A 16,218-nucleotide genomic window follows, 5' to 3' on the forward strand; every position below is an offset into this window, starting at 1 on the left:
CCGCTGACCCTGGCCGGTCTGAAAAGGCCCCGCACCTGAGCACTGTCCTCCGCACCTGCTCCTCTGACCCGCTCCACCTCAACCCACCAGAACCATGGGCTGCTGTGGCTGTTCCGGGGGCTGCGGCTCCGGCTGTGGGGGCTGCGGCTCCGGCTGTGGGGGCTGTGGCTCTGGCTGTAGGGGCTGCGGCTGCTCCCAGTCCACCGCTGTGCCCCCACCTCCTGCCAGGGCAAGAGCCGATATAACGGCCACAGGCCTCAGGTGGTCGGCGAACGGGCGGCTCCCCAGGCAATGAGCTGCTCAGGCCTGGACCCATGGAGCCCCGCCCTTTGCCTCTGGAGTAGGACAGTCTGCACCCTTTGAACCGGAAACAGAGTCCCCCACTTGTACTCTTGTCCCCCCAGAAATCTGCTCCCCGCGCACCTCTGCTTTTGCCCCCCCCCCATGGGAACCTGAGGATGGGCTGTTCCCCCTCTGCCTGTCGCCACTGCCACACCACTAGCTGGGACGAGACCACCCTGGCCCTCCATGCCCCACGGAGGAGGCCGCATCCCGCTTACAGGCCGGGGGGCAGTGGGCGCAGGTGCACCGCAGACCTGAGCGCCTCTCTCCCGTGAGATCCCGCTTTGCCCAGCACGCAGGAGCCGCCCGCTCTGCTCGTCAGCTTTGCTACTGGTGATCTGCTACAGTCCGGCCGCACTCTGCGTCCCTCTACATCAATGCCCCGCCCCCTCGGTCCCTCTTCTCTCTGTGGCTCTTCTCTCTTGCCCCTGGGGGGCACAGGGCAGCCTCCCAAGAGGTGCCTCAGCGCCTTCAGCCTCCTGCTGCCTTTACCATGGCCCAAACCCTTCTCCGGGCATCGGCGTGCCCCCAGTATGCGTGACGTCGAGGGACCTCTTACCAAAAGGATCTGGACCCACGTGGGTGTTTCTCCTGGTCTTAAAGGAGGCCTGGGGGGCCCTGAGCAGCAGCGACCCTTGTGAGACGCATCTGGTCTGCCCGGCCAAGGTCAGGGTCCACCTGCCCTATCCTCCTGACCCAACCACCTGAGAGAAATGGGGGCAGAGGTACTGTGTGGACAAACGCTCAGTCTCAGCAAACCCTGTATCATCTCACGGTCCAGAGAGCCCTGCTGTAGGACAGCACAGCCACGTCACCGGGTGACCCGGCAGTGGGCCACGTGCCCGGGTTTGTTTGGTCAAGCAGGGTCTAGGGATTCTGTTGCGTGACCGGCACTCGAATCACTGGACTTTGAGTAAAACCTTCCATACGCGGGTGGGCCGCAGCCGATCAGGTGAAGGCTCTAAGAGTAAAGACTGAGGTTTCCTGCGAAGGAAGGAATCCCCTTAGGATGGGTCGTGGAGAGCGCGCCTGGGCTGCACGCCTGCTGCCTGCCCTACACACCGTGCACTCTCCAGTCCCCACAATCACATGAGTTGTTTCCTTAACATAAACCTCTTTACACAGACACCACCCGACCGGTGGTGTTTCTCTGGGTACCGGTGCCGCCCCCACCGCAGAGGCAGACAGTGGCCCTGCTGGTGGCTCCCGGGTTATAAGTGCTGGTGGCCTGCCACCCTGTGGCGGGGGATGGTAAGAGCACCTGGAAGCTAGCCAAAACCCAAGTGACTCGAGGCGACACCTGAGACCCTTCATGTGGCCCCAGAAATTGTCAGGGGGGGCTGCCCCACTGGTCGGGAGCTTCCGTTCGCAGAAGGGAAGGTCTCAAGATAGCAAACTTGTGTCTCATAATTTCTCCCAAGGCCAGCAGGACCTGAGCGCCGCGACCACAAGGGGTAAAGGGTGGTCCTCGGGGGGCCCACGGCACCTCCCCCTTACCGTTCCCGAGGGTCCCGAAGCCCTTTTGTTTATGCGGGTCCGTGTGTGACGGGATAGCGGGAGTTCGCACTGGCCGAGGTTTGGAACACCTGTTGACCAGCTCATTCTCGGTAACGCTGATCCGGGGGTCAGGAGGGGCAGGTTTCCGGTGACGAGCAAAAGGGTCTTGGGGACGCGACGCACCACATGGCAGCCACCGTCGGCCGCGCCGTGTGGGGTGTCGCCCCGCCGCTGAGCGCAGATCTGGACCGTTCTGGCCACAGGGAAGACAGTGCAACCGCCCGTGGAGGCAGGTGGGGACCGAATGCGTCGCAGCCGCTGCTTCACGATGGATCCGGGTCATCTCGCGGGACACCGACACTTGCAGATGTTGTGACTCAGTCACAGCACAAGAGAACTTGGGAGAAATAGGATTAAATTTTACAAGAAGGGAGTTTATTTCCCTGATAATAAAAGGTTAACACTGAAAAAATTTAAAAAATCAGTAAAATCACACGAGTAAGCCCTTTCCGTGTAGACACACGGGACCCGTTTCTTTGAAAAGCGGCTGCCTCCCCCTCCCACCGAGGCAGTGGTGAGGGGCCGCTTTGTGGACAGGCGGGCGCTCACCGGCCTCTGTCGCCATCACTGTTGCCACGACCACCGTTCGTGTAGCTTCCGGAAACTTCCTCCATTCACTCCCGAAAGACAGAAAGGGAAACCGATGTCGCGTAATAATTGTGAAGACAGTGTTGACGTCCCGGACACCCTGATGGGGTGCCGGGGACCCCAGTTTGAGAAACATTGGGATAGCGGTGAGGACACTGGTTCTGGAGCCAGAGGCCTGGAGTCAAGGGGCAGAGCCCCCCCCCCCACCAGGTCACTGTGTGACCCTGGGAAATGGCATCATGGACTCTCCCCCACAGGGTTGTGAGGTCAAGGAGAAGCCGACCGGGGTCCCAAAGCCATGACCAGTGCACTAGCCTGGACCCCCCGAACGAGCAGAAAAAGCTGCGGTGGCAGCGGCTGAGTGAGGAAAAGCCCCTCAAGGCAGTGAGCCCCCGGCCAGAAGCAGCTCTGAAACACCGCCCCCAGCAAGTTTCAGAGGCCGCCGCGGCCGTAAAGAGGGGCCGGCCGGCAGCTATGGGGTTAGGGGTTGGCAAGTGCTGTGGGACACACGCACCCAGACCTGGGGCCGAGACGGGCCTCGGCCAGGAGAGCAGAGGGCCGTGGGCTGGGCAGAGGCCCGGGTTCCCACCAGGTCCCGCCGCTCACCTGCTCCCTGGACAGAGCGTCCCGGGGGCCGAGTCCTCCCCATCCTCCCCCTCATGTGCCTCTGAAGACAAGCCACCTGTCACCTCCCCCTGCGTGGCAGCTCCGCCTGGGCCCTCAGAAAGGGTCTTCTTCCTGTCCGCTGACTGATGTCGCCCGTGCTCCGTCGCAACACGGAGAGTCACCGTGCTGCGCAGCGAGCGGCCGAAGCCCGGGCATCTTCTGTGGGGCCTGTTCCCGCCACTGCCACGTCACGGGACCACAGGCAGCCACGGCGCGGAGGGCAGCCACGCGTTCAGGAAGAGACGACTGTGCCTTCCTGGGACTGCCGTCACCACCGGCTTGAGAGCCACGGGATCCCTCCCGTCTGGAGGCCAACGTCCGACATCTGGTGCAGGCCAAGCTCCGGAGGCTCTGGGGAGGGACACTTCCCGCCTCCCCCCCGCTCCTGGGGTTCCAGGCATCCCTGCCTGGGCTTGTGGCCACGTGGCCCCTGTCTCTACTCTGTGGTCATGTGGCCCCTGTGTGTCCGTCTCTCCTCTTCCTAAGAGGACACCGGTCCTGTTGGATCAGGGCGCACCCCGTGACCTTGTCTTCATTCACTTACATCCACAAAGACCCTGTTTCCAACTAAGGTCATGCTCCCAGGCGTCAGGGGTCAAGACCCGAGCGAACACTCTGGGGGGCGCAGGTCAAGCCTCGCTACGTCCCGTCAGCGTCTCCCGGGCTTCTTTGCAACCACTGAGGACTCCGGCCGGCGCGGCGGCTCACTGTCCTTCCTCGCGGACACTGGAAGCCAGGCCGGGTGGAGGCCCAGAGAGCCGGGAGGTGGGGGTGGGGGAAACGCGGGCCTGGGGGGTGCACCTTCCTGGGGGCGAGGCGCTGCCTCCCTCCCCGCCGCACGGCTGTTCTAGCACAGCCCACGTGGGTACTACACCCCAGGACGGGAAACAAACAGCAGACCAGGTCACTAAGCCGGTCACGCATGAGAACCGGGAAAGCAGGTGGGGGCAGGGGGTGGGGGCAGGGGCGGGAACCAGGCGGAGCTGTTGCCCGAGCTCACGGCCCACGGCTGTGTCTGCAAACGTGCGCGCTCGTGCGTGTTCCCGGGGCCCGACGGGGTGGGTCGCAGGCGAGAGGTGCAGAGAAACAGCTGTCTGGGGGACGCGAGCCGAGACCGGGAAGCGCCGAAGGACAAGGTGGACGAGGTCGGGGGCGACGTGGGCTGGCAGAACTCCGGCTGACACCCCCTTTGCACGCGCACACCCACGAACATGAAGGAACGAAACACAAAGAGCAACGCGGGGTCCCCGCTGAGAGAGACAGTCACCAAGGGAGAGAGGGACAGGGCGCACCGTGGAGCGCGTGCGGGAGGGAGCCGCGGGGGTCCCGGGGGAGGTGGGCTGCCGCGGCACCCGCTGCTCCTGCTTCCCAGGAACGTTCTCCCGGACGCCCGGCCGAAGCTGCGTCGCCTGGGAGAGCCCCAAGGGTCCCCTCAGAGTAAGTGAACCAAGGTGCACTCACACGACAGGACGGCAGCGCTTTAAAGGTAAAAAAATAAAAATTAAAAAAACCGCGCACAACCAGAACCCCGACAGCCAGCTGCCCCTGGACTGTCCGTGGGGAGCCCCTTTGGGGTCTGGACCAGTGGTGCTTCCATGGCCTGGGAGGAGGGTCAGAGCAGCCGGACGTGCAGACGGACTGTCCTCTTCAAACCGCACGAGCCAAGCGGGGATCGCCCTGGGCTGAGGTGAAGACTTGCCCGATGTCCAGTGCCCCGGGCTTGTCCTCGTGCTGGCCACACGTCCGAGAGGCTCCCGCCGCACAGGGACGGCTTCACGTGACATCTCACTCCCCTCCAGGTGAGGTGACGGGAGCAGCCGGATTCAAGAACCCCGTCCACCCGGCGCGTCTACACGGCCTGAGTCGGGACATGCGGGACCCTTCTCTGTCACGCGAACGGGGTCTTGTTTCAGATTTCCTGCGGAAGGGCCTCCCAGAGCAAGGCTATCTGGAACGAAATCAGCCCAATTTTCTCCAAACAAATTTTTTATTTTGCTAAAAAAGATTTATTTATTTGAGGGAGAGCACAAGCTGGGCAGGAGGAGAAGCAGCCTGTCCGCTGAGATCCCAACGCGGGAGCCCACGGCTGGGACCCAGGTCAGGGCCCCTGCAGTCCCTGCGCCGGCACCATCACATCCCGCCTGCAGCCCAGGTCTCCTGCCCGCCCCTCGCCGGCCTTGCCCGCCAGCCCGAGGGGCTGATGACCACAGCCCGGGCATGAACAAGCTGGAAGGGCCCCAGGGGGCTGGGGGGGCTTCACCAGGGAGGGGCTGTGTCTTCAGAGGCAGAGGAGGCCCCTTCTCATCGCCACCTCTGCCCGTCTCCCCTGCACACTGGCTTCCTGGAACGCCAATCCAGCCCACCCAGAAGCTTCTGTATCTCCGTGGAAAGTGTGGGCACCTCCCACATGGCTCCTGGGCGTCTGGGCCTGTGGACACAGAGGACCCCCCATTCTTGTCTAGAAGGGGTAAGGCAGCTCCAGGGCTCAAACAGCACGAGATGGAAGAGAAAAGCGGGGGCCGCGGAACAGCTCAGTGTCAGAGAAGGAGGGGGAGGGGCTACAGTCCCCACGGCAGACCCCACAGAAGAGCCTTCTCTACAGCCCGGGAGCCCCCACCCGCCAGCCCGGCACTCTGTCCTCGTGTTTCTGGGCCCTCGAGGGGCTGCACCGCCGTTTGTGGTGTCACCAGCATTTGATGACAACACCGAAAAGAGTAAACATAAAAAATGCCTGTAAACAAATGCTTGTGTGGTTGGTTTAAACATGGAAAGAAAAAGGCAGAATTTCCCTAAAGAAAGTATATTAATAGCAACAGGGAAGTGATGACTGTCTAACATCTGGGCAGATGTATAAAAAGGGCTCCCGGCCCAGGAGGCCCCACACCTGAGCACTGTCCTCCGCACCTGCTCCTCTGACCTGATCCACCCTCAACCCACCAGAACCATGGGCTGCTGTGGCTGTTCCGGGGGCTGTGGCTCCAGCTGTGGGGGCTGCGGCTCCGGCTGTGGGGGCTGTGGCTCCAGCTGTGGGGGCTGTGGCTCTGGCTGTGGGGGCTGTGGCTCCAGCTGTGGGGGCTGTGGCTCTGGCTGTGGGGGCTGTGGCTCCAGCTGTGGGGGCTGCTGTGTGCCCGTCTGCTGCTGCAAGCCCGTGTGCTGCTGTGTGCCAGCCTGTTCCTGCTCCAGTTGCGGCTCCTGTGGGGGCTGCAAGGGGGGCTGTGGCTCCTGTGGGGGCTGCAAGGGGGGCTGTGGCTCCTGTGGGGGCTGTGGCTCCTGTGGCTCGTGTGGCTGCTCCCAGTCCAGCTGCTGTGTCCCCTGCTGCTCCCAGTCCTGCTGCTGCAAGCCCTGCTGCTCCCAGTCCAGCTGCTGCAAGCCCTGCTGCTCCCAGTCCAGCTGCTGCAAACCCTGCTGCTCCCAGTCCAGCTGCTGCAAGCCCTGCTGCTCCCAGTCCAGCTGCTGTGTCCCCGTCTGCTGCCAGTGCAAGATCTGAGATGCTGACCACAAACTCAGGTGATTCACTGCATTCCAGGTTTCTCAGGATGCGTCCTAGGCTGTGTGTTGTAGCCCTAAAGCTGGAACGCCATCCTATCCTCAGTCTCCACAGCTGGGCAGGCCGGCTGCAGGTGAAGACCGGTAGAGATGCCATCATCCTCCTGCCCATCACGTCCTGATAGAAAGCCAGCATCCCCCAACTCCAGCACCACCCGCAGGGGGGTCCCATGTTCCTCCCTCCCTACCCTCACGGCTTCTTGGAGCTTGAGCCCAGAACCTCCCGGGATCCCTCGAACTAGGGGCCTCTCTGAGCACCTGCAAGTCCATGGTCCCTTCTGCGGCTCTTCTTGCATTTTGTTTGGTCCCAACAAGGCTTGCTGAAACCCTCAAGTAAACACACTCCCTCCGCACAAGACACCTTCTCATGGTGAAGTTCTCTCTGGCTCCCACCTGATGAGTGAAAGCCCGGTCTACGCCCCCACCGCGATCACTCCTCCCAAGTGTCTCGCTCTGGCCCTCTCACTCCTGCAGAGGAGGGAGCACAGGACCCGTGCAGGACACTGAGTGGGACCGAGGGTCTTCTCAGGTACAGAATTCAGTGAACGGCACATGGGTGGCTCAGGTGATTAAGTGTCCAACTCTTGATTTTGGCTCAGGTCATGATCTCAGGGTCCTGCAATAGAGCCCGGTGTCGGGCTCCGCCGTCAGAGCAGTCTGCCTGTCCCTCTCCCCTTCCCAGCTTGGGTCCTTTCTCTCTCTCTCAAATAAATAAATAAATCTTTTTTAAAAAAAGGAATTCGGTGATGTCATGCAGGGCTCGGGGGAGCGTGTCTGAGGGCACAGACGAACACCCACGGCACGAGGGACTGTGGGAAGGGCACAGGCTTGGCAGTCAGCGCCAGGGGCTGTGTGACCTTTGGTAAGTAAGGGTCCTCCTGGTGCCTCGGTTTCCTCATCTGTAAAACGAAGTCCGTGGGTACCTACCTCACAGCGTCGAGGTGAAGACTGAGTGTTCGATCCATGCCAAGTGCTCCGCCGTGCAGGGAGGGCCACCGACAGGATCGGGGAGAGAGCTGAACCCAACACAGGAGCCTGACCCTCTCGCTGGCCTTTAGAGAGCCGGCGGGTGATGGCAGGCGGGCAGTGTCTGGGGTTTCCGGACGTTCGTTCCATGGCGGGGGGGGGGGGGGGTGTCACTGAAAGCCCAAATGCACAGGCAGAGCGGTGGAGCACACGGGGCTGCGGAGGTCGCATGATCTGGTCCACGTGGGCATGAGGATGAGGCTGCAGCTGACCTGGTGGAGACCAAATGCTAAGAGGAGGTGTGTGTGTTTCCGGCTGCTGTGGGACGCGCTACCGCACACTCCGAGGCTTAACACAACACACACTTATTATCTTGGTTTCCTCGGGTCTGGGGTCCAGGCTCAGCAAGTCTGGGTCCTCTGCTCAGGTTGCCAGGAGGCCAGTGTGGACGTCAGCGGCACACGGTTCCCTTCTGGAACTCCCAAGCCAGCTCGGTGTTTTCCTTGTGATTATAGGATCGGGGCTCCCGTTTTCTTCGGAGCCATGTGCCCATGGCCACTCTCAGCCACTAGAGACCACCCACGGCTGCTTCCCCCGGGCCCCCCGAGACTTCACAACGTGGCTGTCTGGTTCCCAGACCAGCAGGAGTTGTCTCTGACTTCCGCTCCAGCACCCGGGCTCCCTTTATAAGAGCTCACTGGCTAGGGCAAGCCCACCCAGCATAGTCTCCCGTTTGAGGAACTTGGCTGCTTAGGAGCCTTGATCACATCCGCGAGCATTCCTTTTGCCGTCTAGCAGAACAAAACCATGGAGGCCGTATCTCACCCTAACCACAGGTTCCACCCATGCTCCAGAAGAAATTATGTAAGAGCAAAGCTAACTGAGGGTCATTTTATACTCCTGCCTGTCACAGGAGGAAAGGCAAGTTTGAGGAGATGAGGACAGGTCGCATTCACAGTGTCCACAGGATACCAAAACGGAGGCTTCCCAAGTGTGGTCAGATAACAGGCCTGGAGTCCAGAGTCTGTGCAGATCTAGAAGCGATCAGCACTGACAGTGGCAACAAAGCCAGGCATGAACAAGGCCAGATTATTTCAGCCTTAAGGTCAGTTATAGCGTGTAGAGAAGAGCAGTTGAGGACAGAGCCCTGGGGAGCATGAGCTCTGCGGATGGCGGAAGAGAAGAAGCGGCAGGGGCTGTCATGGAAGTCATAGGGGTGACAGCAGCTCGGAGGAAGCCCAGTGACCTGGGAGCCTGCGGGGAGCTGAGCTTTGCTGGACTGTACTCACAGTAAGATGTGATTGTGCAGAAAATCCTCAGGAATCTGTAGACAAAACAAACACAAACAAAACTCTTGGAGTCAATGAACGCTTTCTGCGTCTAGTAAAGTCATAGGATACAAGGGCAACACACAAAAATCACTCATATGTCTATACGATAGCAATGAACAGTTGGAAAACAAATTTAAAGCTCATTTAGTTTCTCTAAAAAATAAAATGCATAACCATAAATGTAACAAAAAATATACTCAGTGTGCTGAAAACTAAAAAGTGCTAATGAAGGAAACCAAAAAAGATCTATATAAACAGAGATACACTATGTTCATGGATTGGAAAACTCACCATAGCTAAGACGTCAACTTTCCCACAATGATCTACAGTTAGAAATTTCTATCAAAATCCCAGCAGAGTCCTTTGTAGATATAGACAGGCTGGTTCTAAAACTTATATAGAAAGATAAAGAAACTACAATAGTCACAGCAATTTTGAAAAAGAATATAGTTAAAGGAATAACTCTACTTGATTTTAAGCCTTTGTATATATCTACAAAAACCAAGACAGTGCGTGGCATCAGGAAAGGAAAGGCACGTAGATCAATGAGACAGTACAGAGAACAGAATGTAGCTAAGAGAGAAGAGACAGTAACAGAATAGAGATTAGTATGTAAGAAATAGAGGGGCGCCAGGATGGCTCAGTGGGTTAAGCCTCTGCCTTGGCTCAGATCATGATCCCAGGGTCCTGGGGTTGAGTTCTGCATCAGGCTCCCTGCTTAACAAGAAGCTTGCTTCCTCCTCTGCCTGCCTCTCCCCCTGCTTGGGGATGTACTCTATCTCTCTCCGTTAAGTGAAATCTCTTTTTTAAAAAAATATTTATTTTATTTTATTTATTTGAGAGACAGAGAGCATGAGAGGGGAGATACCAGAGGGAGAATCGAGTCCCCGCTGAGCAGGGAGCCCTATGTGGGACTTGATCCCGGGTCTCCAGGATCATGACCCGAGCCAAAGACAGACACTTAACCAACTGAGCCACCAGGTGCCCAAATAAAATCTTTAAAAAAAAAAAAAAAGAATGTAACAAATAGAATGCAACCGAATAGAGAATAGAGAAAGAGGCCCACACAAGTAGGGCCATCTGGCTTTGACAAAGATACAAAAACAATTCAATGGTAGAAGTATAGACTTTTCAACAAATAGCATTGAAATAATTAGATACGTGTAGGGGAAAAGGAATCTTGACCTAAACCTCATATTTTTTAAAATATTAACTCAACATAGATCATAGTATGCAAACCACAGAACTATAAAAAGTCTAGAAGAAAACAGAAAAATCTTCATGACTTAGGGTTAGACAGAGAAGGCGTTCTTAGATGTAGCACTAAAGACACGATCCGCCAGAGAACAACCTGCTGAATTGAATTTCATCAAAATTAAGACGGGTTACTCCGTGGAACTCCCATGAAAACAGTGGGAAAACAAGCTCAGATAGGGAGAAAATATTTGAAAACGACAAATGTGACTGCTGGGCTACAAGGCATCTAAGACTTCTCCAAACACAACAGTGAGAAAAACACTCTGATGGAAAAGTGGACAAAAGACATAAAAAGGCTTTCCAAGGAAGAAGCCGTGTGACGGGCCGGGACTCACTCACCTGAGAAGATGTTCGGCATCGTGACCTTCCGGAAATTCAAATCAGGGACTCCGGGGTGGCTCAGCCGGTGAAGCCTCTGCCTTCGGCTCAGATCATGATCTGGGGGTCCTGGGAGTGGGGAGTCTGCCCCTCCCTCTGCCTGTGCTCACCTATCTCCGTCTTCCAAATAAATACATAAAATCTTTAAGAACAAAAAAGAAAACACAAATTAAAGGCGCAGTGAGACACCCCCACACACTCGCTAGGGTGACTTAAAGTTGCTAAAAATGCCAAGTGCCGGTGAGGATGGGGAACCGGGTGTGTGACGCACCCCGGGCGGGGACAGCCGCTCCGCTGGGGGACAGCTCGGCGTTCCCTGGGCCGTGAAACGGACACTACTGCACGGCCCGGTGACCGCATTCTGCATATTCTCCCTGGAGGATGTCAAACCCCAAAATCCACACACACGGGCAGGCAGCAACCCGAATGCCCCAGAAATGGAGGCGGCTCCACGCCCTGCAGTGAGTCCCCAGACAAGGACGCTGTGAGGCTGTCACCTCGTGTCCGGCGCGGGACGCTGACACTTGTAGGCGCAGCCTCTCTCTTCCTCTTCTGCCCCGAACCGGGACAGGCTGGAAGGGAAGCCTGGTGCCCCCAGCACGGTGCAGGCCAGCATCCCGGGGCGCTCCCAGCCAGCCCGCCCTTTGCCCCCTGAACACCCCACACCATCTCCTCGCCCTGCTCGCTCTCCCGTGCTTGGGGGCCACGCTGCTCTCGCCAGAAAGCCTGATGTGAGCAGAACGTGCCGTGTCATGTCAGCACGCCCGTGCACCGCACCAGCCACACGCGGACCTCGGCGCGTGTGGCTTCGTCTGTCTTGACATCTAGACAGAAGTCTGGGCGGAGGACCGTCTTGTCTTGGCAGGGCTGAGAGGCCCAACCAAGCAACCCAACAAGCCCCGCCCTCGCGAAGGCGGACGCGGCAGGAAGCTCAGCCGCCCAAGGGCCGATCTCCTGATCCACGCTGCAACCTGGACCGACCTCGGTGCGGCGGTGGCCGGGAGCAAGACGTCACCCAGGCAGGGTCACACGCTGTGCGGCTACGCTTACCTCACACTCCCCAGCAGAGTCACTCCCAGGGTGGCCAGGGCGCAGGACTGTGGGGACAGTGGAGTTATCCAGGGACGGAATAGGGTGTGTTTTTAGGGTGACGGGACAGCGCGGAGTCTTGGCCGCGGTCATGCTTCTCTGAAGGCTCAGAGCCTCACAGACGATGAGTGACAAGGTAGAGACTGTGGGATCCGAGCAAGTCTGTGCCCGAGTTCACGGTGCTGCCCCGACGTCAACTTCTCGTGTTTGACAATGTCCTGTGGTTACGAGAAAGACGATAATTGAGCAGAGAGAGTGGGGGTGTCCGCGTCTCGCGGGGACAGAGTTTCTACCTGGGAAGATGGAAAGTTCTGGAGACGGATGGTGGGGACATACGTGGTGCCCTGAGCTGTGGACTTAGACACGGTGAACACGGCACATTTTATGTTCTCTGTACTTTACCACAATAATAAAAAACAAATCCTACCATGCGAGGGAGCACGGTGCGGGGTGCCGAGGGAACCCGAGAGGCCTTTGCGTTTCTTGTGAGTCTGAACATTTCAATATGAAAGCAGGACTTTGTAGGCGCTCCCCTGCTTGTAGGATGAGTGGTGTGATCAGCCACGCACCGGCAGACCCTGGCAGAAGCTGCCCTCCTGGGTGTCGAGCCTTCCGGGGACTGACGACCTGCTGCCTCCTCTCCTTGCTTCTTCCCGCCGCGAGGACGCCCGCACCTGCGGTGTCTGCCTCGCCTCAGCGCTGTGGTTTGGAAGCAGATAATTTATGCTCTAGTTTCCCTGCCCTCAGATGGAGGGGAAATTTGCCCCGGGACGGGTCATATCCGGAGTATCACCTGTCCTTGACTCAGATGGATCCGTGATGGGATCTGGGACTCTCGACCTAATGGTGTTTGACACGACCTGAGTCTGTAACGGGCTGGGAATTTAGGGGCTCTCGGGATACGGTGTGTGCGTCCTGCACATGGGACAAAGGTGGACGTTTGGGGTCCACAAGGCAGACTGTCGTGGGCTGAATGGTGGTCCCCCAAAATTTACGTCCTGTCCTAATTCCTAGAATCTGTGAGCGTTCCCTTATGTAAGAAAAAAGTAAATGTGAATCGTATTTTGAAAAAGGGTCTTCGCAGATACAACAAGTTAAGGATCTTGAGGAGGGGACATTGCCCAGATGATAGGCGGGGTATAGATGCCAACAGGTGTCCTCACCAGAGAGACGCAGGGACAGACAGACAGACAGAACAGGAGGCAGCAGTGTGGCCAAGGACTGTGTTTGGCATGAAATGGGCATGAGCCCAAGATGCCACGGTAGCTGGAAGAGGACGGAGAACAGCCCTCCCCGAAACCCCCGGAGTGTGGTCCTCACACCTTGATTTAGGCTCTGGCCTCCAGAGAAGAAACTCTCCTGCTTTAAGTCAGCCGGTGTGACGTAACTTTTACAGCAACCGAACCCGCCGACCAGGACTTGCATCGAGAAATGCATCTGGACCCCAGCTCTCGGTTCCAGGTGACGCATCCAGTACGGGGCTCGGTCCTGTTCCTACCAGAGCTACCCCAGAGCTTTCTGCCTTTTTTTTTTTTTTTTTTTGGTTTTTATTTTATCATGTTCCCTTAGTCACCAGACGGCACAGCATTAGATTCTGACGTCGTGTTCCATGATTCATTGGTTTCCTAGAACACCCAGGGCGCCGTGCAATCCGTGCCTCCTTAGTACCCATCACCGGGCTGACCCTAAGCCCCACTCCCTCCGCTCTAAAACCCTCAGTTTGTTTCCCGGAGTCCACAGTCTCTCAGGGTTCGTCCCCCCTTTCATGTCCCCCTTCCTTCTCCTAATGTCCTCTGTGCTATTCCTTATTTTCCACAAATAAGTGAAACCACATGATAAGTGACTTTCTCTGCTTGACTTACTTCACTCAGCAGAATCCCCTCCAGTCCCGTCCACGTTGATGCAAATGCTGGGTGTGCATCCTTCCTGCTGGCTGCGGGATATTCCATCGTGTACATGGACCACATCTTTTTTATCCATTCGTCTGTTGAAGGGCGTCTTGACTCTTTCCACAGTTTGGTGATTGTGGCCATTGCTGCCATGAACACTGGGGTACAGATGGCCCTTCTGTTCACGACATCGGCATCTTCGGGGTAAATCCTCAGTAGTGCAATTGCTCTAAAGGCAAAGGAAACAAAAGCGAAAATGAACTTCTGGGACTTCGTCAAGATCAAAAGCTTCTGCACAGCAAAGGTAACAGTCAACAAAACAAAGAGGCAGCCCACGGAATGGGAGAAGATATTCACAAATGACACTAGAGATAAAGGGCTGGCATCCAGGATCTATAAAGAACTCCTCAGGGACGCCTGGGAGGCTCAGTGGGTTAAGCGGCTGCCTTCGGCTCAGGTCATGATCCCAGCGTCCTGGGATCGAGCCCCACATCAGACTCCTTGCTTGGCAGGGAGCCTGCTTCTCCCTCTGCCTCTGCTGCCTCTCTGTCTGCCTGTGCTCGCTTCCGCTTCTCTCTCTATGGCAAATAAATAAATAAAATCTTAAAAAAAAAAAAAAGAACTCCTCAAACTCAACACACACAAAACGGATAATCGTAGCCAAAAACATGAACAGACACTTCTCCAACGAAGACATGTGAAAAAGCGTTCATCGTCACTAGCCATCAGGGAGACTGAAATCAAAACCACACAGAGATACCATCTTACACTGGTTAGAACGGCCCGAATTAATAGGACAGGAAGCAACACATGTTGGAGGGATGTTGAGAAAAGGGACCGTCCTGCACTGCCGGTGGGAAAGCAAGCTGGCGCAGCCACTCTGGAAAACAATGTGGAGGTTTTTTAAGAAGTTAAAAATAGAGCTTCCCTACGAGTGTTCTGCTTTTTGATGGACACGTGGGGTGTGAGCTGTCCTGTGAGCCCAGCACTGACCACAAGAGGCCACTGCGGGCTTGGAACAGGTGGGCGCCCGAGGACCTGAAGCATTTATTCACTGGATGTTTTACCACTTTGAATACAAACAGCACCCTGGTTGGCGGCAACCTTAGTGACAGCTCAGAGGGGCCTCTGGCGCTGGCCCGTCCCCCGCCCAGCTGTGGGTCTCCTCTCCTGCACAGCTTGCTTCGGGGAATGCGGGGCGGAGGGCCCCACCTTCGGACTCTGTAGAGGCATCCATGGCCCACACAGGCTGCAGAGCCTCTGCTAATCGGACACCAGAATGAAGGACCACAGCGAGAACAACATTGGGGGTGGGGGAGTGTTTATTTGGGGATTTCACGGTGCAGGTCCTGACTCAGTACACACACCAGAGGGATCGGGGAACAGGAGCCAGCCACGCAGAGATGCTCAGGAGTGGGGCCAACTCTTGGCGGCAAAGGGTCCCTCAGATTAGGGGAACCCACCACCTGCTGCTCCCCTGGGACTCGGCTCCCACTGGAGTCCGAGGTGAGGTGGGCAGGAGGATGAGGATTGGGGGTAGAGTATCTTCAGGAGGAGGGATGGGCCCAGAGGCTATCATATCTGCAGGAGTCCTGGTCAAGCCAGAGCCCAAGACGGGGCTGGTGTCGGGACCCCGCAGGGGCCACAGAGTGACCTCGGCAAAAATGTATGGTTCCCCAAGAACAGGTAAGAGGGACCCGATTCTACCACATGAATGACGTCTGTCTTCTATCGCAGCAGAACAGGGTCCTCCTGGGTCTGTAGACCAAGTTCCCACACATGGAGAGATAAAGGCTCCAGAGTGAGCTCAGGATAGGACATGTGAAAGGAGCTGATTCAGGGAAATCACAAGATAGGTTTCACCAAACACTGAGAAAGAAACCCAAGGTCTGGGTTCAGAGCTTTAGATGTTCACTGGCAGCAAATGGGGACACAGCAGCTGGACTGGGAGCAGCAGGGCTTGCAACAGCTGGACTGGGAGCAGCAGGGCTTGCAACAGCTGGACTGGGAGCAGCAGGGCTTGCAGCAGCTGGACTGGGAGCAGCAGGGCTTGCAGCAGCTGGACTGGGAGCAGCAGGGGACACAGCAGCTGGACTGGGAGCAGCAGGGCTTGCAGCAGCTGGACTGGGAGCAGCAGGGGACACAGCAGCTGGACTGGGAGCAGCAGGGGACACAGCAGCTGGACTGGGAGCAGCAGGGTTTGCAACAGCTGGACTGGGAGCAGCAGGGGACACAGCAGCTGGACTGGGAGCAGCAGGGCTTGCAACAGCTGGACTGGGAGCAGCAGGGCTTGCAACAGCTGGACTGGGAGCAGCAGGGCTTGCAACAGCTGGACTGGGAGCAGCAGGGGACACAGCAGCTGGACTGGGAGCAGCAGGGTTTGCAGCAGCTGGACTGGGAGCAGCAGGGTTTGCAACAGCTGGACTGGGAGCAGCAGGGTTTGCAGCAGCTGGACTGGGAGCAGCAGGGCTTGCAACAGCTGGACTGGGAGCAGCAGGGCTTGCAGCAGCTGGACTGGGAGCAACCACATGAGCCACAGCTGGAGCAGGAACAGGCTGGCACACAGCAGCACACGGGCTTGCAGCAGCACACGGGGACACAGCAGCCAG

At 57.5% G+C, this 16,218-nt stretch overlaps 1 protein-coding gene and 2 long non-coding RNA genes across 7 annotated transcripts in view; all 3 read right to left on the reverse strand.

The window, feature by feature from the left end:
* Positions 1–4,688: 4,688 nt before the first annotated feature.
* Positions 4,689–16,218, reverse strand: part of LOC116599991 (CLK4-associating serine/arginine rich protein-like) — a 42,451-nt gene continuing 30,921 nt past the window's right edge. Inside the window, exon 3 of the mRNA XM_032359924.1 lies at positions 4,689–5,581. Coding sequence (XP_032215815.1) covers positions 5,455–5,581 — 127 coding nt within the window. The 3' untranslated portion in view covers positions 4,689–5,454. The remainder of the gene's footprint in view (positions 5,582–16,218) is intronic.
* On the reverse strand, positions 6,564–10,735 carry LOC116599417. 4 transcript variants are annotated; one of them, XR_004289362.1, is made up of 4 exons: positions 10,593–10,735; positions 9,288–9,388; positions 7,627–8,989; positions 6,564–7,027 (listed from the first exon to the last, which is right to left on the reverse strand). It is a non-coding gene; the product is annotated as an uncharacterized LOC116599417 (long non-coding RNA). The 4 variants fall into 4 exon arrangements; XR_004289364.1 differs by having other exon boundaries at positions 6,564–6,767; positions 6,958–8,989; XR_004289363.1 differs by having other exon boundaries at positions 6,564–6,767; positions 6,888–8,989.
* Positions 10,733–13,387, reverse strand: LOC116599418. Of its 2 annotated transcripts, XR_004289366.1 has the most exons (4): positions 12,148–13,387; positions 11,682–11,938; positions 10,903–11,005; positions 10,741–10,773 (listed from the first exon to the last, which is right to left on the reverse strand). It is a non-coding gene; the product is annotated as an uncharacterized LOC116599418 (long non-coding RNA). The 2 variants fall into 2 exon arrangements; XR_004289365.1 differs by lacking the exon at positions 10,903–11,005 and having other exon boundaries at positions 10,733–10,773.

Source organism: Mustela erminea, chromosome 9 (assembly GCF_009829155.1).
Source record: "Mustela erminea isolate mMusErm1 chromosome 9, mMusErm1.Pri, whole genome shotgun sequence".
Taxonomy (NCBI): domain Eukaryota; kingdom Metazoa; phylum Chordata; class Mammalia; order Carnivora; family Mustelidae; genus Mustela; species Mustela erminea.